Source organism: Cygnus olor, chromosome 10, assembly GCF_009769625.2.
Source record: "Cygnus olor isolate bCygOlo1 chromosome 10, bCygOlo1.pri.v2, whole genome shotgun sequence".
NCBI lineage: Eukaryota > Metazoa > Chordata > Aves > Anseriformes > Anatidae > Cygnus > Cygnus olor.
Window position 1 is genome coordinate 1,241,318 of NC_049178.1, and position 24,385 is coordinate 1,265,702.

General features: G+C 41.8%; 1 protein-coding gene across 10 annotated transcripts in view; it reads right to left on the reverse strand.

The window, feature by feature from the left end:
• The window catches only part of CACNA2D3 (calcium voltage-gated channel auxiliary subunit alpha2delta 3), a 493,098-nt gene that overhangs the window by 159,874 nt on the left and 308,839 nt on the right, over positions 1–24,385 (reverse strand). For all 10 annotated transcript variants that reach the window (XR_005822833.1, XM_040568227.1, XM_040568219.1 and 7 more), the window contains one exon: positions 5,608–5,686. Coding sequence is in view for 9 of the 10 variants with exons in the window: in XM_040568227.1 (XP_040424161.1) it covers positions 5,608–5,686 (79 nt within the window). In the remaining variant the exon portion in view is untranslated. The remainder of the gene's footprint in view (positions 1–5,607; positions 5,687–24,385) is intronic.

Consider the following 24,385-nt stretch of genomic DNA (forward strand, 5'->3'; position numbering starts at 1 on the left):
GTCCCCATGGACAACCATTATTGCCCTTAGAGAACAGACTTACTCACTCTTTTGTTTCAGTGATTTCTATGCAATTTTATATCACCACTCCAGTATTATTTGTTCTGTTTAGCTCATGAACTTTTCAGTACTGTCCTGGTTTCAGCTGGGATAGAGTTGATTTTCCTCCTAGTAGCTGGTAGGGTGCTATGTTTTGGGTTGGGACGAGAGGAGTGCTGATAACATGCTGATGTTTTAATTGTTGCAGAGCAGTGCTTACACCAAGCCAAGGACTTTTCAGCTTCTCGCTCTGTCCTGCCAGCGGGCAGGCTAGGGGTGCAGCAGGAGCTGGGAGGGGACAGACCCAGGACAGCTGACCCAAACTGGCCAAAGGGGTATTCCATACCATCTGACGTCATGCTGAACAATATATAGGGGTGGCTAGCCGGGGTGGGGGGGCTGGCTGCTTGGGGATAGGCTGGGCATCAGTCAGTGGGTGGTGAGCAACTGCATTGGGCATCACTTGTTTCGTACACATTATTATTATTAGTACTATTATCATTATAATTATTATTTTCCTGTCTTAATAAACTGTCTTTATCTCAACTCACAGGCTTCAGTTTTCCGTTTCTCTCCCCCATACCAGAGATGGAGGGGGGAGGGTGAGCAAACGGCTGTGTGGTGCTTAGCTGCCAACCGGGTTAAACTACAACAAGTACATATCATGCCAATATTTGCACTTCTCTTATAACAGTGTGCAAAATTGTAAATGGAGCAGAGATCTGCTTGAACTAAGTGCTGTACAGTGAACAAAGGGGTAACACCTGTACTTATACCCTTAATATATGTTAAATAATGCCTAAAATGTCAGAGCAGATTAACTGCTTGAAAAATTGGCATTGCATCTAAGGCAATGAAAAGGTCATTTTTAATCAAACAATACTTTCACACCCATACATGTTGAAATCAGTTAGTTAACACTTTTTAATATCATACTTCAATTAAATTCAAAACCTCAGAGGCTCATTTAAAAAACACTTGGATGTCTATGCCTCGAAATTTATTTAATCACAGCTTATAAGTTACTTTTCAGATAGAGAATACCTTGCCAGAATTTACTGATTGCCTCCTGAAAGTTTTAATGTCAGTTTTCCAAGTGAAAAAAAGAGCTTTGTAACACTTCAAAGTCTGATACACATTACAAGACACTGATAATTGTGAACATTGTAGGTTTTTTTGGTGGTGGTGTGTTATTGTTTGTTTAGAAGAGACGCATCTGGACCAAGTACAGCCAACTTGAGCAGACACCTACTTGAGCAGTTTATTCACAAGTATTGGTAATATGGATGGGTATTACATTAGATATTTCTCCTTGTAGTGTTTTTAAGAATTCCTTTTCTCATATCTGATAGAACACCTTACATAATATCACAAAACTCTCCAGGCAGCATGTTACATTCAAAATATTCATTTCTTGCTGTAGTACTTGCAAAACGTATCCCTAAACTGCACAATAGAGAGAACATTTTTTATCCCAATTTCCTAAGACTAAAAGAGATAATGATTAAGTCTATCTGTTATTCTGAATCAATTTCAAACAAACTTAAAGAAATAAAGGTCTCAAAGACAAATGAAAATTTGTGGCTCTGCCCAGATTGAAAGTGACATTGAGCATCCTGTTTGGAAGGAGCCAGTTGGTAAATCAGCACATGTATACTGGCATGCATGTAGTTGCAGACTAGCTGTGCAGTGCTCCTTGCCAGAGAGTATGACAGCTAGAGAAGTCAAGGTTAGCAAGTGGAGGAAAAAGAGTTTAGCGTGAAAAAAATATATATATATCATTTCTGTATTTCACAGATCATATATCAGGCTGCAACAGAAGGAAAGTTGAAAGAAAGAATGTTAAAGACTTTATGCTTTTTTAATTGGTTAGTTTCAAATAACTAAGTTTAAAGAAACGTAAAAATTGCTGCTAAAGATATGCAAAAGACAAGTCTTAGATGAAGATGGTGTCAACCACATGCATGCTCTCTAGGTTTTTTATAATGTGATCACAGGTGTGGGTTTCATTTTCAATCTTTGCAAAGTTCTTTGAAGATTTAGTCTGTTTAAATATGGTTTGTATCCTTACAAATATGGTTTGTGTGCTTTTGTAATTCACATTAGGAAAACTTAAAGATTTTAACATTTCCATGAGTCATTTAATATGAAGTTAGCTATCTTTTATGAATTTATGGTTCATCTATTTACTTATTTCTATAAAAGGTTGATTTCCTATAGTTCTAGCTCCCATTACAGAAAAGAGAAAGGAATTGCAAAAGCTACACGAATTACCTTTCCCATATTTTGATGCTTCTTCTAATATTTGGTTTTGGATTTTCTCCTGTTGGGAAAACTCCACCAAAAGTTACTATAGCATAGCTACAGACAGCATTGGGTAATATTCTCTTAGTTCATTTTCCCTGGTACATTTAGACATGTTGATGATTCACATGTTCATAACTGTGCATAACAAATGTCAAACCTCACAGGAATTAGCTTCCTACACTGATAAATTAAACTCCTATCCAGAGATCAAATGGGTTTAAAAACCTTACTCTTCCCATACCAAGGTTTTATCATCAGATAAAGACATGCTCTGAAATTCTGAGCACAGTTGCTGAGGCCATGTAAACAACAGCAGCAAACCTGTGCTTAAATTTTTGCATTCTAACACCTGCTGCTTAGTTCCCTGGTGTGTGACTTATGCTACCCCAGAGCTCCTTGCAGTCAGCACTAATTTTTGTCCCCAGCAGGAAAAACTCTTGAAGGAAATGGGTAAGATTTGGTAATGACAAGCATGAGATACGTATAACAATGTAGTTAAACACAGATACTTATGCTCTGCAAGAGGGCTGCCTTTCCATATTACACAGTCCATTGCAGTTTTTGGATAGGTTCCTTTCCTCTAAAATGTCCACCATTAGACATGGAACTTTTAAAAATGCCTCCAAAAGATTTTTTTTTTTTAGATAGAGTGCAGCACTTCTCATTTTCTGGACACATGTAAAATAAATGTAATATTATTGCAACTAATAAAACATCAGAATTAAAAAAAAATCCTCTTTGCATAGGGACTGAGGGGGAATTCATTGTTTCACTGCAGCTGTAAAGTTCCCATGGAGAATTCACCCCCTCCTCCTAAGAGGCCTCTCAAGCAGGTGAACGGTATCTATAGCTGGCTGCCTGCCACTCCCCACAATAGCCCAGAGTGCAGGAGGTGCTGGGGTCATGCTATTAATGGGAATGGATGTGACTGGGGCTTTCTGTAAGCAACTCTTCTCTGCTAATACAATAGTCTATAAACTGCTACAGCTGGGGCACAATTTGCCTCAGGGCTGATCTGGCCTCTGCTGGCAGTTAGATAGCCGCTATCAGACCTCTGATATTGAAAGCATTTTCTCTTCAGTGCTTTCCCAGCTTCTGCTCCTTTGTACTGATGAATCCCCTCCTTTGTCCATTTTGCAATATGCCAGCCACAGCGATGCTGGGTAATTAATAAACATTCAAAACAGAGGCTGTCAAATTGCTAATGCAATAGAGAAATTCACTGGGAAAAAGAAACAAACAAACAAACAAACAAACAAACATTTAATGCTGTCTGTTTCGTTAGTAACACGTTAACTCCCATCTTTCCCTTACAGCTTTCTACTGGAAGTGACTGCTGAGGGAAAGGTAGTAAGTGCTTACTTTAAAATCCGGCACATGCACACTGTGCATTTAGGAAACTCTTATTTTTGTTCACTTGAGGATGTTAGTAAATCTTAATTCTTTTCCTTCATGTGCACTGGCTCACGATACAGAAGACTGAATCATTGCAAATTTCACAAACCACTCTAGAGGGTCATTGGGATTCTTGAATGTTTTAATGTATTTAAAATGGTTTGGTGTTTTGCTTCATTAAGCGAACTCCCTCTAGATATGCCCTACTTATATACAGAAATGTAACAGAAAAAGGGGAGGGGTGAGGTTATGTTGTTGAAGGTTTCACCATCAGAATCTAGAAGCTAAATACGTTTTGCAAGGTGGTATGGATTTCCCCTGTGACCCTTTTGGATGGAAAGGACTGCTGTCCACAGTCCAGTCAGCTGGAAACCCTGCAAACAGCCTTCATCTATGTTGTGCTTCCAAGGGGAAAATCACTGCAAGGAAAATTGATTTTAGGGCCATTGACCCTCAGTGACAACAACATACTTTGGCCCACCCATGCAAGTAGTAAACTGCAGTCCATTGCATGGCCATTCAGCCAATCTTTAGACCAGCTTTACTACACTGATCATCTGTCTGTGCTGTAATCCCTCCTTTCACTAAAAGAAAATGGGTGAGCTGTAGCTGAAAACTGTAAAGGAAAAACTCTAAATCCATACTGCCTCACATGACGATTTACGCTGAATCCAATTATGATTTTCAAAGCTACAAGAAAGTATTTATTTACTGATTAGAGGTAAAAGATTTTTTGAATTATAAGCTACCAGAAAGCAGGTATTGTACCTACTAAACAGAGTTTAAAAAAAAAAAAAAAAAAAGATGTATAGAAGAAACAGTCATTAAACTGCATTAAACTGTTTAGTTGATCTAGTTTGTAAGATTCTGACTGGAAGCAATGTCTCTGAAAAGAACAAAGTAGTTCTGAAGAATGACAAAGGTGATCCCCTCTGAGAATAAAGACATGGACCAGATGATCTAGTGAGGTAGTCTCTATTTCCTGGTCCTAATTTCTGAGTTTCTGTACTTAGATCTTTATGAATCTGAAGAGCAGGGCTAAAAAGCTAAAAGATTTTGTTGATTAAATTGTCTTCAAAAAGATGCTTCAAAGGATTCTTATACTATTACTTAAACTAAATTATGGTGTAATATTAGCTGATTAAGACAAGACTTCAAACTAAGTAATTTCCATCAGCTGGACATAACAGTAGTTAAAGAAATAATGACTAAATGGATAGCACCTGATGCAATTCATCATAATGTAATGTGGCACAAAGGAAAAGAAGTTTGTTTTTTTTGTTTTGTTTTGTTTTTTTTCCCCAAGAGGAAAGGAAAACCTGAAGAATAATTAGTTTTTTGAGTGCGCTTTTTTTTTTTTCCTCTGAATCATTCTTACTTATTTACTTATATTAGTCAATCCTTTTACTGTAGCATCTCAGCATCTTACATGTTTTAATGCCCCTTCCTTACAGAATATAAACCTGTTTTTTCAATTACACTGTCAGCTCCTCAAAGGACAGGATGTCTGTTGTTTTACATACCATGCCTAACTCAACAGGACTCACACCCAGTGTTCTTAGGTACCAAAGTAACTGTGACCAAGTAGTAACAGCTACAATAGGACAACCAATTTGAAACTAAGGTTTGGTCTCTAAACTAAAATTTAAGACCACATCTTAAAAAGATTCAGACATTTTAAGAAAGAAAATATATTTTAAATTGTGTGCTATGGATAAATAAGTTTTTTTCTTCCTGGAAAAAAAACAACCCATCCTCTTTGATTAGTTGTCAGTGGCACTGTACCTGTAAAACAGGTCAGGTATGCAAGAAGACCCAGGGATACAGTTTCAAAAGCAAGGCTTTCACTGTTGAAGGTTAACTAACCTTTGTTAGCACAGGCCATCCACTTCAGGTTATCAGCAAAAGCAGCTTCTCTTCCAATCAGATAGGTAAAAATACGAACCTGAAAATACAATGAAGAGATCAAGTCAATTAATGCTGCAGCCATTTAAAACCTACACAGTGGAACTTCCCATACAGATATGCAGTTCAGGTATGGATAGACCCTTTTTAAGAAAGTATTACTGCAAGTAATGTCTTCATGACGAAATATGGCTTTTGTTCGATGTAACAGAATGGCTGATCTCTTTTGATGTTTCTAATATCTGACATGTAACAAAAGTTTAGGTTAAATGGCTGAAGTATAAGCGAGAATAAACTAAAACCATGAGAGTACATGACAAAACCGTGTTTTAGGCAAATCTGTTCTGCATTTATGACTTCAGAAAATTGCTGTGGTGCGGAAGAAGAGGCATAATTAGTAAATACTTTTATAGATGAAGAATCTGAAACTCCAGGCAAGCAAATCCCCATTGGTTTTCAAAATTCATATGCCATTGTCCCTGTGTCAGCCTAGAGGCAGGTACCCACAGGTGGTACTTGTGCTATCATCAAGTGATAAATTGAAGACTCATGTGCAGGGTTGCCACAATTCCAGATAAAAGCATCTGTGCAAAGAGCCACGCCACTGGGCTATGCATGTGCGTGCACAGATATAAACAAAAGGACATCTGTCCAGAAATCCTGCAAATGCAAAATATTTGCCTCATATCCCATTTTCTCTTCAGATAAACATACGTTAAGGAGTCCTTCCAATCAAGCAGATCAACCACAGCTTTATTGTATTTACTGCAAAACAGTATCTGCCTCATCTGTGTATGCTGACTCTATGCTACTTTCTTTTAACAGGAGTGGGTGAATTAACATGAGCTAATGTTATTTTCAGTAATGTGGACAGCAATACGTAATGCTAAAATACCTGCATACTGACCTACGCTATCTCTGCTAAATAATTTTCACTAACATAGCACGCTGATATGAAACTCCATGATAGTTTTTGCAATGTGATGCTCTTTACACACCCCCTGAAATAAACTGGCTTAGGTAGCTAAATCCAAGATTAGCGTTAAGGATTTGTCTTTCAGGTTTGATAGAAGCTCAAACATAGGATTTGGACATCTGAAAGATTTTGTTTGTTTGTTTTGAAGGGGTATCATGGTCATTCCCAGTCATAGTCTGCCATTATCAGATATTTCTAGCAAATACTCTATTTGTTTCTTCTCAAAGCATCACAGTTGTCAAGTTTGTCCAAAATAAAACTTTAAAGTACATGACATGCTATCTGGGAGGTAATAGTATTGTACTCCTTTTTTTTTTTTTTCCTTTAATCTTTTTGTTAGCATTATTACTGCTTTGTGGCTTTTTCATGATCAAGATTAGCATCAGTTTTATGCCTAATGCGATACTGTTTGGAGAACTCTGTTCTGTCAAAAAAGATCATCAGTTATTCATCTCTAACTTCTGTGAGTCTACAGATACAATTTGATATGGCCCATATAACACACAACACAAAACTTTTTCCAGGATGCAGATGAAAAACTCTATACAAGAAATAATGAGACTTCAGGTATGAGACCTAAAACTTTGAAGATTTCTATGGTATTATAGCTTTCCCTGTTTTTTTGGTGGTGTGTTTTTTTTTTTTTTTTTGGGGGGGTGTTTGTTTTGTTGTTGTTTTTTTTTTTTACTGATATACAATTTTATGTTTTTCTGTACCAATATTAAAAATGCTTGAGGGCTGGAAAAAAGTAAAGTTAGTACATAGCAGATTATCCTCTTGCAAGCTTCAATCTGGCCTGGAAATTTCAGAGGAAATTAGATTTATATAATTAAGGCCATGACTTCCAAGACATTAGCAGTGTCAGAATGGATACAGGAAGAAATGAAAGGAAATGTTGAAAAAAAAAAAAATCTGAGAAAGGTTATTTGGCTCTGCCCCACACAGAAGACTTGCACTTAACTAAATTGTGAGAGAAATAAACAGCTTTTTTCAGAAGTATAGGACAATTTCTGAGGAGGAAATTACTCTTTCAGTTGGTCAATACCAGGTATGTGCCCTGTTGCAAAATGCAAAAATGGTTTTCACATTTTAGATGTGAGAAAAAGGAGCACTGTGTGCAAAGGTTGTGACCAGACTTTTAAATTCCTTTAAAGACAACATCTCCAGCAATAGCCTTACATCAGAGAATCAGTTCTCATTTTTATGAATAAGTGCATTCACACACACAAATGCATGCACAATTCTCATCTGAAAAGCACAGTAGCAGACAGCTTATTCAAGACCTGAATAAAATCCATCTAGAGCTATTTGTTACAAGAATAAGTTGCTCACAAATTGCCTGAAAGTAGGAAGAGGAGCATCCGCTTGTTATTATTAGGAGAAATACTGTTTTGAAGAAAAACTGAAGGCTACCCAAACATCCTGGACAGAACACACACCTAACAAGGTCACGGCACATCCCAAGCTGGGGGAATGGCCCCAGCGGGGCAAGGCCACTTCTCAAGGGGACCTCAACATGCTGAAGGTCTGGGCTGACAGCATCTTCATGAGGTTCAACATGAAAACATCCTGTATCTGGCATGGAAAAAAAAACATGCACTAGCACAGGTAACAGGGAGATGGTTAGAAGGCAACTTCACAGAAAACTGCCTTGGGTCCATGATGAACAAGAAGCAGGGAGCCCTTAAGGCAAAAGAGGTCAAGTTCATACTGGGCTGTATAAGCAAGGTGTACACTAGTGAGATTATTCCTCTCTATTCCAGGAGTAATGTCACTCCACCACACACACCAGTTTTGGACTTCCCTATACAAGACAGACACTGACTCACTGACTCATTCTTCTTGAATGTGGCCTCTAAGATGGCAAGGGGGAAAAGTCAGAACAATAGAAATTCTGAACAGTTCTAAGGAAAAACCTTTTAATCATGAGGGTAACAAAATATAAGAAGACATTGTCCAGAGAATTTGTAGAACCTGCATCCTGGGAGATATGCAAGATCTGGCCAGACGAGTTCCTGAACAGACTGATCTAATTTCACCTTCTCTGAACAAGTTTATTTTCCACAGAAGTTTTAAAATGTACTTGGAGGATTTCTCTCTTTACTCTCAGTTGTGATACTATAGTCCTCGTTGTCCCTTTTTCAGTTTTCTTAACGGCCAAATCCTCTTTCTAGGCATACAGTGTCTTGCATTATTATCTTGCCTAAAGACAAGATTTCAATCACAAAACCTTCTCCAGTCTTTCAAAGATAAAATGTACGTATAATTCAATCATGATTTATATTTACGTCGTTTAAAGAAAGATATACACTGTGTAGTGTTGTTAATTAGTCTGAAGTAAATAGTATGCATAATCCGACTAAGAGTCCAGAGGACACAGCATTAAAGAACAGTACTTTCATGCTTTGTTGATAGATAACAAAACCATTAATAAAAAAAATCTTTATTTTCTAAACACAAGTGAAAGAGCACAGTGAGATTTATACTCTGAAAATATAGCATAGATCACTGTCACAGTTTATCTTTCTGAAAATAATGCGAGAATATAGCCTATGATGAGACTGAATACGTCTGAGAGATTTATATCTAATGATCTGCTTTAATCTATACAGAATCAAAAGACACTGTGCTCCTAATAAAAGGAGACCAGCCTTATCTAAAAGAATGAGCGGTAAGCATGATAACAGGTCTAGGCAGCAACCAAACTGCATTAAACCTACTAATAATAAAATTTCAGGAAATAGATATCATAGATCATCATGAAGAATGGACTGCCCCTATGATATTGTTGCAAGGATTTTAATGATTTTTCTCTGAGTGCATTTTAAACATATAGTTTATTTGGTATCTGCAGTTTCTCTGGAAGTTATTTAAAGCATCATCAGAAATACTGCTAATTGGTTGGCATTACTTCAAAAATAAAAATAAAACCTATAGACAGCTAACACTGAAGATGAGTGATCAGTTCATTAAATGCTGTTATATTTCCTTATCCCAATGAGTTGTGTATTTTTCTCTATTCTCTTTTTGCGGCAACATTATATAAATGAAATTTACTAGCTATACCATAAAGTACAAAATCTTCTGTAAAAAGAAATATATGGTAAGCTATATTTTTAAAATGCCAACTCTATACTGTTCATTACTTAATAGAATGACTTACTATTTATAGTAATATAAGTTCCCAAAGGTAATCTAGTTTAAAAAACAAACAAAACAAACAAACAAACAAACAAAGAGACATTGAAGTTTACCTTTCTTTGTTGATTTTAAAGATACATTAATGGGTTTTATGGATATTGTTTAATTCTCCATTCAGGATAGTGAGAAAAATTCCCCAAATCAGCTCCTATAGGAAACAATTCTGATTATTAACCTACTTCTAAAAATTTCGTTGATCAGTTCATTGAATCCACCAGTGGAAGGTTAATTCGCTGTGAGCTTGCAGTGGGAAACACTCACGCGTCCCTAACCATTCAGCGTAGAATCAGTTTTACAAAACAAAAGCTTGCCATGTCACTTTCTGCTCTCTGAGATCACAGCAATGACTTAGGTAACAAATGAAGTTAAAACTGAAACTTTCCTGAGTAAGTCTAGAATCTAAATCCCATTTTTCAAAAACAAACTTGGCTGTACATACCTCTTTTATATTGGTTTTACTGTTTTGAATAGGCATAAAGTTAAATCTTACGTAGTAATTCTAGATGCACTGGTACAATCCATGGTATGATACCAATAATCAGGGAAAAAGCAACTGTGATCACATAACTTCCTTTCTGCATCTATGTAAAAATATAACTTAAGTCAACAGTACAGCATTACTGCATTAATTCTGCAAGATAAATTCTAATTACTTCAACTTCTGCATGTGGACAAGACCTACACAGTGATGGGTTTACATACAGAATCACAGAATCATCTAGGTTGGAAGAAGCCTCCAAGATCACCGAGTCCAACCTCTGACCTAACACTAACAAGTCCTCCACTAAACCATATCACTAAGCTCTAAATCTAAACGTCTTTTAAAGACCTCCAGGGATGGTGACTCAACCACTTCCCTGGGCAGCCCATTCCAATGCCTAACAACCCTTTCAGTAAAGAAGTTCTTCCTAATATCCAACCTAAACCTCCCCTGGCACAACTTTAGCCCATTCCCCCTTGTCCTGTCACCAGGTACGTGGGAGAATAGACCAACCCCCACCTCGCTACAGCCTCCTTTGAGGTACCTGTAGAGTGTGATAAGGTCGCCCCTGAGCCTCCTCTTCTCCAGACTGTACGATCCCAGCTCCCTCAGCAGCTCCTTGGCCTTGTTGAACCTCATACAGTTGGCCTCAGCCCATCGGTCCAGCCTATCCAGATCCCCCTGCAGAGCCTTGCTACCCTCGAGCAGGTCGACACATGCACCTAACTTGGTGTCATCTGCAAACTTACTGAGGGTGCACTTGATCCCCTCATCCAGATCATCGATAAAGATATTAAAGAGAACTGGCCCCAGCACTGAGCCCTGGGGGACTCCACTAGTGACCGGCCTCCAACTGGATTTGACTCCATTCACCACAACTCTTTGGGCCCGGCTACCCAGCCAGTTTCTAACCCAACGAAGCGTATGCCAGTCCAAGCCAAGAGCAGCTAGTTTCTCGAGGAGAATGTTGTGGGAAACGGTGTCAAAAGCCTTACTGAAGTCAAGGTAGACCACACCCACAGCCTTTCCCTCATCCACCAAGTGCGTCACTTTGTCATAGAAGGAGATCAGGTTTGGCAAGCAGGACCTGCCTTTCATAAACCCATGCTGACTGGACCTGATTGCCTGGTTGCCCTGTAAGTGTCGTGTGATGACCCTCAAGATAATCTGCTCCATGAGCTTCCCTGGCACTGAGGTCAAACTAACAGGCCTATAGTTTCCCGGGTCTATCTTCTGGCCCTTCTTGTAGATGGGTGTCACATTTGCTAGTCGCCAGTCGACTGGGACCTCCCCTGATAGCCAGGACTGCCGATAAATGATGGAAAGCGGCTTGGCCAGCTCCTCCGCCAGTTCTCTCAGTACCCTTGGGTGGATCCCATCCGGCCCCATCGACTTGTGTACATCTAAGTGCTGTAGCAGGTCGCCAACCATTTCCTTGTGGATTGTGAGGGCCACATCCTGCTGCTCATCCCCTTCCACCAGCTCAGGATTTAGTCCTCCTTTTCGTGTTAATGTATTTATAAAAACATTTTCTGTTATCTTTAACAGCAGTAGCCAGATTGAGCTCCAGATGAGCTTTAGCCTTTCTAATTTTGTCCCTACACATCCTTACAACATCCTTATAATCCTTCTGAGTGGCCTGCCCTCTTTTCCAAAGATCATAAACACTCTTTTTTTTCCTAAGCTCTAGCCACAACTCTCTGTTGAGCCAGGCCAGTCTTCTTCCACGCCGGCCTGTCTTTGGGCACGTAGGGACTGACCGCTCCTGAGCCTTTAAGATTTCCTTCTTGAGGAGTGCCCAGCCTTCCTGGGCTCCTCTGCCCTTCAGAACCACCTCCCAAGGGACTCTGCCAACCAGTGTCCTGAACAGCTCAAAGTCAGCCCTCCCGAAGTCTAAGACAAGCAGTTTTACTGGTCCCCCTCCTGACTTTGCCAAGAATAGAGAACTCTACCATTTCGTGGTCACTCTGCCCAAGACAGCTCCTGACCACCACATCTCCCACCAGTCCTTCTCTGTTTGTGAAGGGAAGGTCCAGTGGGGCACCTCCCCTGGTAGGCTCACTAACCAGCTGTGTCAGGAAACTATCTTCCACACTCTCCAGAAACCTCCTAGACTGCTTCCTCTGAGCTGTATTGCATGTCCAGGATATGTCTGGGAAGTTGAAGTCCCCCACAAGGACAAGAGCCAACAATTTCGCAACTTTTGCCAGCTGCCTGTAGAATTCCTTAACCGTCTCCTCATCTTGGTTTGGCAGTCTGTAACAGACCCCCACCAGGATGCCTGCCTTGTTAGCCTTCCCGCCGATCCTAACCCATAGGGACTCAACCTTATCATTCCCAGTCAGCCTCGAGTTCCACAACATCAAAACACTCTCTAATATAGAGAGCCACACCACCACCCCTTCTGTGCTGCCTGTCCCTTCTGAAGAGTCTATAGCCAGACATTGCAGCACTCCAGTCAGGGGAGTGGTCCCACCACATTTCAGTGATGGCAACCAAGTCACAGCTAGCCTGCTGCATGATGGCTTCCAGCTCCTCTTGTTTATTGCCCATGCTGTGTGCATTACTGTAGATGCACTTCAGCTGGGCCATTGCCTGCTCTCCCGGCCCTGACATTGTTCTCCCTGGCACACCTCTAACGAGCCTTATTTCCTCCCCGTCCCTGTCCCACTTCCTACCTAGTTTAAAGCCCTCTCAATGAGCCCTGCCAGCTCCTGTGCTAGTGTCTGTTTTCCCCTTCGAGACAGGTAGGAGCCATCTGTAGTTAGTGGGCCAGGTGCCAAGTAAAGCGCCCCATGGTCAAAAAAAAATACAAAATTTCTGTGTTGGCACCAGCCTCTGAGCCACCTGTTTATCAGGTGGGCTTTCCGAGTCCTCTCTATACCCCTCCCTGCCACTGTAGGGATAGAGGAAAGCACGACCTGTACTCCTGCTCCATCTACTAATCGTCCCAGTCCCCTAAAGTCCCATTTGATAGCCTTCAGACTTCCCTCATCAATATCATCTCTGCCAGCCTGGACTATCAAAAGAAGATAACAGTCAGAAGGGCGAACCAGGTTAGGAAGCTTTCTGGCAATGTCCCTGACCCTGGCCCCAGGGAGGCAGCAGACTTCCCTACAGGTAGGGTCAGGTCAACAAATAGGGCCCTCTGTTCCCCTGAGAAGGGCGTTGCCTACAACAATCACCCTTCTTTCTTTCTTAGTGGAGGCAGTCCTGAGGCGTGGAGTTGACTTCCTTGCCCTAGGCATCCTCCTGGGTAGAGTGTTCACCTCATCCTCACCCACCAGTCTCTCAAGCTCCAGGGCCTCGAATTTGTTGTGTATGGGCACCTGGGGAGGCAGGGCTAGTAGGGAGGGGGGGTTGCCTGCGACGTCAAGCAGGGATCTGTTTCCATTCCTCCTCATCTCCTAGGTCCCCTCCCTCTGCTCGACAGGGCAGGGGGTCCACCACTGTTTGGGGTGACTCACCCCAGTGCTTTTCCTTCAGGCCTTGCAGGGAGTTGCCCCACAGGTCTATCTCCCGCTCGCACTCCCTGATGGCCCTCAACCTCTCCACCTCCTCCTTGAGCTCCGCCACCAGGCTGAGCAGGTCGTCCACCTGCTCACACCTCACACACACGGTGTCTCTGCCGTCCTCAGAGGGCAGCAACAGGCTCAGGCACTCTGTGCATCCAGAGACCTGAACTGCCACATTTTTGAGCGGACACTCAGTCTGGGTGGCCACAGACTGTCTAAAAAGAGCTCACACATTGTTATATTTGCTATTGAAAATGTTATTTTAAATAGACTAGACATTAGGCACCAGATTTAATATCCATCCATATTCTCAGATGTCACGTAAGATAAATGCTGATCAGTAAAAACTGTTTAAAAACTGTTAATAGTGACCACCATATTTTCTTCTTTCTGTATCTGAAGTAACTGAATGGAGAGTGTCAGAACAGTTCTGCTCTGAAAAATGATTCCATGGAACATCTATTTTACTCAAATAATCCTACGAAGAAAGGCCTAGAGAGCTGGGGCTGTTCAGCCTACAGAAGAGAAGGCTCTGGGGTGACCTCATTGCAACCTTTCAGTACTTGAAGGGGACTTATAAAAAACATGGAGAGCAACTCTTTGCTCAACCGGATATTGACAGGATGAGGGGGAATGATTTTAAACTAAAAGAGGGGAGATTTAGATTAGAGGTTAGGAAGAAATTCTTCACTCAGAGGGTGGTGAGGCACGGAAACAAGTTGCTCACAGAGGTTGTGGATGCCCCATCCCTGGAGGTGTTCAAGACCACGTTAGATGAGGCCTTGAGCAACCTGATCTAGTGGGTGGCATCCCTGTGTATGGCAGGGGGGGTTGGGACTAGATGATCTTTGAGGTTCCTTCCAACCCAAGCCATTCTATGATGAGCAAGTTCAACCATCAAACTGACCTACCGAGTCCCATTACTAAACGATGTCCCTTAGTGCCATGTCCACACATCTCTTAGAATCATACAAACACAAGGTTGGAAAGGACCTACAGGATCATTTAGTCCAACTGTCCTACTATCACCAATACTACCCACTAAGCTACTAAATCACGTCATAGCACTTTGTCCAGGCGCTTCTTGAACACTGTGAGGGACAGTGACTCCACCACCTCCCTGGGCAGGCCATTCCAGTGCCTGACCACTCTTTGAGAGAAAAAGTTTTTGCTGATATCTAATCTAAATCTTCCCAGGTGCAACTTGTGGTCATTCCCTCGAGTCCTATCATTAGTTATCTGAGAGAAGAGGCCAACTCCCTCCTCACCACAACCTCCCTTCAGGAAGTTGTAGAGTCGTTGTAGAGTGCAATGAGGTCTCCCCTGAGCCTTCTCTTCTCCAGACTAAACAACCCCAGTTCCCTCAGCCGCTCCTCATAAGACTTGTGTTCCAGGCCCCTCAGCAGTTTTGTTGCCCTTCTCTGGACATGCTCCAGGGCCTCGATGTCCTTCTTGTAGTGAGGGGCCCAAAGCTGAACACAGTACTCAAGGTGTGGCCTCACCAAAGGTGAGTACAGGGGGATGATCACCTCCCTGCTCCTGCTGGCTACACTATTTCTAACACAGGCCAGGATGCCGTTGGCCTTCTTGGCTCCCTGGGCACACTTCCGGCTCATGTTCAGGTGAGCATCGATCCACACTCCCGGGTCCCTTTCCTCTTCACAGTCTTCTAGTCACTCTGCCCCAAGCCTATAGCATTGCATGGGGTTATTGTGGCCAAAGTGCAGGACCCGGTACTTGGCCTTATTAAACCTCATCCTATTCGCCTCAGCCCAGCAGTCCAGCCTATCTCAAAGGCCACCCTACCCTCAGGCAGATCAACACTACCTCACAACTTGGTGTTGTCTGCAAACTTACTGAGGGTACACTCAATCTCCTCATCTAGGTCATCAATAAAGGTATTAACAAGATAGGCCCCAGTACTGACCCCTGGGGGACACCACTTGTAACGAGATGCCAGCTGGACTTAGCTCCTTTAACCACAACCTGCTGGGCATGGCCCTCAAGCCAGTTCTTTACACAGAGAAGAGTATACCTGTCCAGGCAATGGGCAGCCAGTTTCCCTGAGAGGATACTGTGGGAGACTGTGTCAAAGGCCTTGCTGAAGTCTAAGTAGACTACATCAACAGCCCTTCCCTCATCTACCAGTCTACTCACACAATAATAGAAGGAGATGAGGTTCGACAAGCATGACCTGCCTTTTGTGAACCCATGCTGGCTGGGCCTGATCCCCTGGATGCCATGCAAGTACCATGTGATCTCACTCAAGATGATTTGCTCCATAATTTTCCCTGGAACCGAGGTCAGGCTGACAGGCCTGTAGTTCCCCAGGTCCTCCTTATGGCCCTTCTTGTAGATGGGAGTCACATCGGCAAGCCTCCAGTCCTCTGGGACCTCTCCAGATAACCACGAATGCCGATAGATGGTGGAAAGCAGCTTGGCAATTACTTCTGCCAGCTCCCTCAGCACCCTAGGGTGGAGCTTGTCTGGTCCCATGGACTTGTGACATTCCAGATGGAGGAGCAGGTCTCTAACTGTCTCTTCCTGGATCACAGGGAGTGATTCTCTACCTGAATCACAGGGGACGTCCAGGTCAGGGCGTAAAGTACCCTGAGGATAACTGATCTGACTATTAAAGACAGATGTAAAGAAGGTGTTGAGAACCTCGCCCTTATCCTCATCCTCAGTGATCACATTCCCTGCTGCATGAAGTAAAGGACGGAAATTTTCCTTGGTTCTTCTCTTGCTGTTAATATATTTGTAAAAGGATTTCTTGTTCTCTTCTACTGCAGTGGCCAATCTGAGTTCAAGCTGGGCTTTTGCCTTTCTAACTTCCTCTCTGCATATCTTAGCAACTTCCTTGTAGTCGCCCCAAGTAGCTTGTCCATTCTTCCAGCGGACGTAGACTCTCTTTTTCTCCCGGAGTCTCAATAAAAGTCCCTGGTTCATCCACGCTGGTCTTCTTCCCCTCCGGCTCTCATTATGGGACTCAGGAACAGCCTGCTCTTGTGCCGTTAAGATTTGCTTCTTGAGGAGCATCCAGGCTTCCTGGACCCCTTTGCCCTTCAGGAGTGACTCCCAAGGGTCCCCTGCAACAAGTGTTCTGAATAGGTCAAAGTCTGCCCTCCAGAAGTTCAAGACAACAGTTTTGCTAGTTGCCCTTCTGATATCACCAAGGATAGAAAACTCTACAATTTCATGGTCACTCTGCCCAAGACTGTCCCCAACTTTCACATCTCCCATTAGTATTTCTCTGTTAGTGAGGAGCAGGTCTAGTGGGGCACCTCCCCTGGTAGGCTCTTGAACCAGCTGTGTCAGGAAGCTATCTTCCATATGCTCTAGAAACCTCCTGGACTGGTTCCTCTGTGCAGTATTATACTTCCAGCATATATCAGGGAAGTTGAAGTCTCTCATGAGAACGAGTGCTGGTGATCGTGTAACTTTTGCAAGCTTCTCATAGGATGCCTCATCCATCTTTTTGTCCTGATTAGGCGGTCTATAACAGACCCCCACCAAGATGTCACCCCTACAGGCCTTCTCCCTGATCCTTATCCATAGACACTCAACTTCATCATTTATCTTAAATGACACCAGGAATGAGGACTCCACCACTTCCCTGGGCAGCATGTTCCAATGACTAATTACCCTATTTGTGAAGAAAAAATACTTATATAAAGGCTCTTTCAAGATTCTATAAACCACACATTTTATAGGTAAAAGAAATTCCTTCAGTCTGTGTCTCAGAAGACATTCTCCCAAGTTTTTGACTATCACAAAAATACCAATGCCCTTCACCATCACAAGATACATTAGACAGTCTAACACAGAACACAGATTTCCTATATTTCAAAGTGATGTGTAATTGCTGATTTAAAAATAATTAATAAAAATGCCTGTTGTCAGCATATAAATTCAGTACATTAGACAAAACATTTACAATTTCTAATTTGCATTAAGAATGAAATTCTATTTGGAGACAAAATTGAGTTCTTGGTACCTGTTTGAAGTACCTTTTTTTATTTTTATTTTTTTAAATCAGTACTTTGTTCATTTTTTTAAAAAAGGTATTAGATTTTTGTTTTGTTTGTTTTTGTTGTTGTTGTTTTAAGAACTATATTGTATTCCTTTGTTTCCAAGTGATATGGCTGAGGAAAATTCCAACTGCTGAAGAGCAATCTATCTCATTGTACAGTCATAGTGGTTTTGTTTAAAGGGTTTCATGGGCCCTCACACTGAAGAACATGAGTTTTATGCTTTTACAGTTGTGTCAGGATGTTGTGCATGGGCACGCTCCAAAAGCCTCCAGGAAGACAAATGGGCAGAGCAGGTTGTCTGTGACAGTCCTTGTTACAAAACCAGAAACAGGAGGCAGATCCAGAAAGAAATACTGCCATAAGATATAAAGAAGGGTCTTGTGTCAACGATAAAGATGATGGGATGTAGGAGCAATGCATCCTGCACCCTTTTAAACTCAAGTTCCATGACTTTGGGCAGACTATAACAGATTTCGGAGAAATAGGTGTCAGCTTTGAGCCCTCAGACGGCTAAGTTACTACTAAGCTTTTATGCCAGGCCTGCTCCTCTTCCTGGCAACTAGTCACGCTCGTTTTTTTCCATGATATTGTAAGCATCAGGTCTCTTTGGATGTAGCAGAAACACCGTGTCTCCAGCTCCTGAGCAACGTCTGAAGCAGGTGCAGCAGCCTTCCCCCAGCAGCCCCGCGTGGGGGCACTCTCGCAGCTGCAGCCCACTAGGGCTCGTAGCAGGAGGCCCAAACCGCGCAAGGCCAGAGCAGGCCGCAGCAGCCCGCCTGCCCCGGGGCTGCCGGAAGCCGCAGGGCGGGCTCCGGTCACGCAAGCAGCCCGGCCGGCGCCAGCGGCTGAAGACTGACCCCTTCGGGCTGGGACTGGCTCCCCAGTTTTCATCAAAAATCCAAAACACAGCAGTGTGTGAGCCTTTATGAAGGAAATTAACGCTGTCCCAAACAAAACCATAACAAACTGTACAAAGAGAACATTTTAATTTAGGCAGAGGGAGTAAGATCAAAGCTATTATGGGCTAGCCTCAGAAGATACAGTAACGACATTTACATAGTCTACATATGCCCTGGCTAACTTTGTATAAGCCAAATGAGAAAAACACTTTTCAATATCAAAGAGCTTTGACTGAATCAGGATACCATTTTCATCTTAAGAAGAAATCTTCATCAAATGCGTGTAAAGTACCTCTCTGGCAAAAGGCCTATGACAGAAAGACAACCCTTCAGTTCTGGATAATTATGAAAGCCTTGTAAGATATCTGAGAGAGAGACCTGAATCTAAATATTCTCAGTTTCCGAAGAGTAAAATATGAGATCAACCATATCGAGCTTTAGCATAAACTGTTTGCTGTGGAGAAAGCAAATATTCTCAGACGAAAACACTAGTTAGGATTTGTTACATCCCATCTACAAAACTGAAAGTTGTAGATGTTATCAGATTCACTGAGTGCAAAGCAAAGCTCAGTCCAAGAGCAAAAACTGTCATCTTTGGAATGCACAGATCATGATTTGGATTACACAAATGATTTGTTCTCTATTCTTAGTTGCATTATCTCATTTTGAAAAATAAGTGAGTTCTGTTAATAAGTTTCTTACTGTTACAGCTAGAGAATGCTCTGAACTTTAAACCTTTAAAATCTGGACAGAAAGCTTATATAAAATCTGAGAAATGCACACACTCAAACATTAATGAGGAAACCTAAGAATGATGATTTAAATGACAGTTATTTCAGTGCTAACCACTTCATCTGAAATACCCACTTAACAGTTTCATCCATTATGCACAGACTAATCTGCAGTCCCTGAACTGCCCTCACCTCTGAAACTTCATTTAACTAGCAGAACAGAGAAGAGAATAGGAACCTTCTTCTGTCTATGTTAAGCAAGACAAGTCAATCTGCAAGATTCTACACACTGGAACCATGAAGACATATCTTCATGCCAAGCAAGACTGTAAAATAGTATTTCCAGAAACTTAAAATACAATGTGGGAGTGGAAACGGGAGCTTTGCATGCTTGCAGCTGACAGTAGAGATGTCTGTTTGCAGCTGCAAACTACTTCATGGACACCTTAAGCAAAACAGCCTTTCCTTTCTGGCTCAGCAAGAAATAGTAATAGTTTTGTGGCAAGAGATATGAAATATGAGTTATAAGCAGGATATAAAGATGAAATTCAAGTTCCCATAGTTACAAGTTATGGTGGTCCAAGAATGCCCCAGCTAGTCTCTCCACAAATGAGAAAACTGATCAACATGTGACTTAACGATTGCCTGAACTTTCAGGTAGCCTCACTGTAAGAACTGGCTTGTTGCAGGAGCTCTCTGGGTGGGAATTTTGAACAGTCTGAGAACATCTGATAGATGGCTGATGTGGTTGCTGAGCCGCTCTCCATCATATTTGAAAAATCATGGCTGTCGGGTGAAGTCCCCAGTGGCTGAAAAAAAGGGAAACATTACCCCCATTTTTAAGAAAGGGAGAAAGGAAGACCCAAGGGACTACAGGCCAGTGAGCCTCACCTCTGTGCCTGGGAAGATCATAGAGCAGATCCTTCTAGAAGACATGTTAAGGCACATACGAGATAAAGAGGTGATCCGAGACAGCCAGCATGGCTTCACCAAAGGCAGATCTTGCCTAACCAATGTGGTGGCCTTCTATGATGGAGTGACAGCATCGGTGGACGAAGGAAGGGCGATGGATGTCACCTACCTGGACTTAAGCAAAGCCTTTGATATGGCCCCTCACCACATTCTTCTCTCTAAATTGGAGAAGTATGGATTTAAAGGATGGACTGTTAGATGGATAAAGAATTGGTTGGCTGGTCGCAGCCAAAGGGTTGTGGTCAACGGTTCTATGTCTGGGTGGAGGCCGGTCACAAGTAGTGTCCCTCAGGGGTTGGTCTCGGGACCGGTTCTCTTCAACATCGTTATCAGTGACACAGATGACGGAATCGAGTGCACCTTCAGCAAGTTTGCAGATGACACCAAGCTGAGCGGTGCAGCTGATATAATAGAGGGAAGGGATGCCATCCAGAGGGACCTGGACAGGCTGGAGAAGTGGGCCCGTGAGAACCTACTGAGGTTCAACAAGGCCAAGTGCAAGGTGCTGCACTTGGGCTGGGGCAATCCCAGGTATTTATATAGACTGGGTAAAGAAGAACTTGAGAGCAGCCCTGCGGAGAAGGACTTGGGGGTCCTGATGGACGAGAAGCTGGACATGGACCGTCAGTGTGCACTTGCAGCCCAGAAGGCCAACTATGTCCTGGGCTGCATTAAAAAAGGGGTGGCCAGCAGGTAGAGGGAGGTGATTGTCCCCCTCTACTCTGCTCTTGGGAGACCCCACCTGGAATACTCTGCAGGCCTGGGGCCCCCAGCACAAGAAGGATGTGGAGCTCTTGGAACGGGTCCAGAGGAGGGCCACAAAGATGATCAGAGGGCAGGAGCACCTCTCCTACGAAGAAAGGTTGAGGGAACTGGGCTTGTTTAGCTTGGAGAAGAGAAGGCTTCAAGGAGATCTCATTGCAGCCTTCCAGTACTTGAAGGGAGCATATAAACAGGAGGGGAAAAGCCTGTTTACATGTGTTGATAGTGATAGGACAAGGGGGAATGGTTTTAAACTAAGACAGGGGAGATTTAGGTTAGATATTAGGAGTAAGTTTTTCACTCAGAGGGTGTGGAGGCACTGGAACAGGTTGCCCAGAGAAGTTGTGGCTATCCCATCCCTAGAGGCATTCAAGGCCAGGCTGGATGCGGCTGTCGGCAGCCTGCTCTAGTGGGTGGTTGCAGGGGGTTGAAACTAGATGATCTTTAAGTTCCTTTTCAACCCAGGCCATTCTATGATTTCCCCAGACAACTCATGCTAGACCACCTGATAGGCACTATTTGTATATTTCAAAGTATTGATTCAGAGCCTGGTTGGAGAAACTGGGCATCCCAGAGATTTCTTAATGCAATTAGTGCTGTAGAATTGACTGATTCTGTATATTCCCTGTATAGGGAAAAGATACTTCCATAGTTATCATAACAGAAAGTGTCAGGAACATTGGAGAGTCATCTGGACATACTTAAGACAGTTGAGAAATGTTTTGAACATAATTTATGACAGCAAGTAACAGTCAATCATGCCTGTGCTGGAGTAGTCATCAACAGCCACCGGTCAGATGGAAATAAAGATTCAGTAGAAGAGCAATACAGAATATCTCAGTACAGCTGAAGACTGTTGCAAGGACCTTTGCCATCATCTTGGTAGAAGCAAGCATCCTAGTCAACGTACTTGATTCACAAATTGAGCATTACCCTATATACAGACCCCGACAAAAGTAATTTAACATTTTGGTCTTTGCAACAGTCTCAATGGTGTATTGGTCAAAGGACTGCCATTTCCATTTGATCAACAGCTAAGAAAATGACAGTTGCAGATGAGACCAGAGATGGTCTAGATTTGATTTACATGCTGTAATTTCAAGATTCACAAAAGCAATTCTCAAATTGCCTGAATTTGGTAAAACCAATAATTCAAAAGGCTGCCATTTATTTAGGTAACTCACTCTTTATAGTAAAACTTTCCAGAAAGAAAAAAATGTTGGTCTTCCTTTACTTATTTTAACCTGTGCTGCATACGGTCTTCTGAATAGAGAAGGTGGACAACCAGGAAAAAGATGACTGACATTTGTATTGACATTTCTTTTCCTACTCTACCTAAACCTATTCATGTGTTATTTAAAAGGCACTGAACATTTACACAGTTTAGTATATTAAAAACATATTGAAATATTTGTGTATCTTTAATTAAAAGCAGAGCAGAATGATTAATAATTTTCATTAAGAGCTGGTCTAGTGCCACTCCTCTAAGTACAACCCCCAGAGCTACATTCTCAAAGTCTGGTGCTGACAAAAAGTACATTCTGATTCACTCATTTGGAATATGACTAGGAGAGCACATGGGAAGAATACAGGGAAAAGTAACAGCTTAAGGTGAAAAGAAAAATATCCATGTTGAAATTCTCATGTGCAGATCTAGGCAGGTCTATTTTTCTACTCAGAACAATTGCTTTAGGGATGCTGTCTATTCTTTAGAAAGCCTACCAAACAGTTAAAATAAATAAATAAATCAACTGGAACAAAAATAAGCATGTTAACTTTACAAGTTGTATTTCTGGTGGCAGAATCAACAGCTACATCACATTCTAATTTGCCAGGGTTAACTTCTGATTCTATTCTTTTGCTATTCCAGTTTTATGTTGTGAGTTACTTGTCTCTTCAGAATCAGTTCCTTTTTCTGTTGATTAGGAATTTTTCATGCTCCATTTCTTAAGCTTTATTATAGCAGAAATATTCTTACAATCAATTACACAGCATAAACTCAAACTTTTCATCCTTTAAACACCAGGAACTGGCTTATCTTCCTTGGGATCCTGCTGCTTTATAATTCCTGACCTCTGTTTTAGGTTCAAATTCCCAATGTAACCAACCTAAACTTGCAATTTAGAAAGAACTTGAGGTTTTAATTATGCTTCTACTGCTTCCCTCCCAAAATTACACCGTGCCTTTCGCCATTTCAAAATTGATCTTCAATATTACTCCTTACATAATCCCATCCTCCTGTTCCTCTCTCTTTTTGCACAGCTCTACCTCAGAAGAGGCCAACAAAAAAGAGGAAATTGATGCTACAATTGATCCATGTTACCCTACCACACTTGCCTGTAAGAAACAGTCTGAATGCAGTCATAAAGGTGTTTGAGAGTCACACTGGATCCATTCATCAAGATCACAGAAATTCACATTCAGAAAAAATGTGAACATGACGTATCTTTGCACAAGAAATTTTCAAATTGAGAAGGGAAATAATAATGAATTTGTAAGACATAGCAATTTTGAGGTGTTGTATTATGTCTTGTAACTTTAGTCTACACATGCACACACACAAACCTATTCAAAAATAATACATGCATTTCAAGACTCTATTCCAATGTATCTTGTTGTTGCAAAGCAAAGGGCACAAGAAACAGGGCAATGAACAGGCATGGGAAAAGAGCAGAAGAAATACGTCAGTCTAGAAACTTCATCTTGCCTCTGAATACCTTTAGTGATTTTTATTTATTCTAGCTCTTTCTTATTATGAAGTAGTGAAAAAAGAAAGATTGATTTGCACTGATAACCCAGTGGGAAGTTCCATGAAGACAATGCTTTAAATAAGCATACAAAATTTCATGGACGAGGGCCACAAAGCCCTCAAAATACAATACAAGATAGCACTACCACAGTATCTTCTATCCTATTAGAGATCCTTACCCTATAAGGTGCTGAAAGACTCAATTTACACTGCACTCGAGAGGAAGCCATGAAATTGAAGCCATTACCTCACAAAATTGAATCCTTAAACCTTGAGTTACTTAGTAAAAGGTTCTTCATCGTTAATTTTTCTCCTTTAGTATTTCAAATATCCCTTTTGGGATTTTGCATTTATATATTTCCTCATATTTTATCTTTCCTGCAATTACACACTGTATTCAGGCAATTTAATAACAGTGT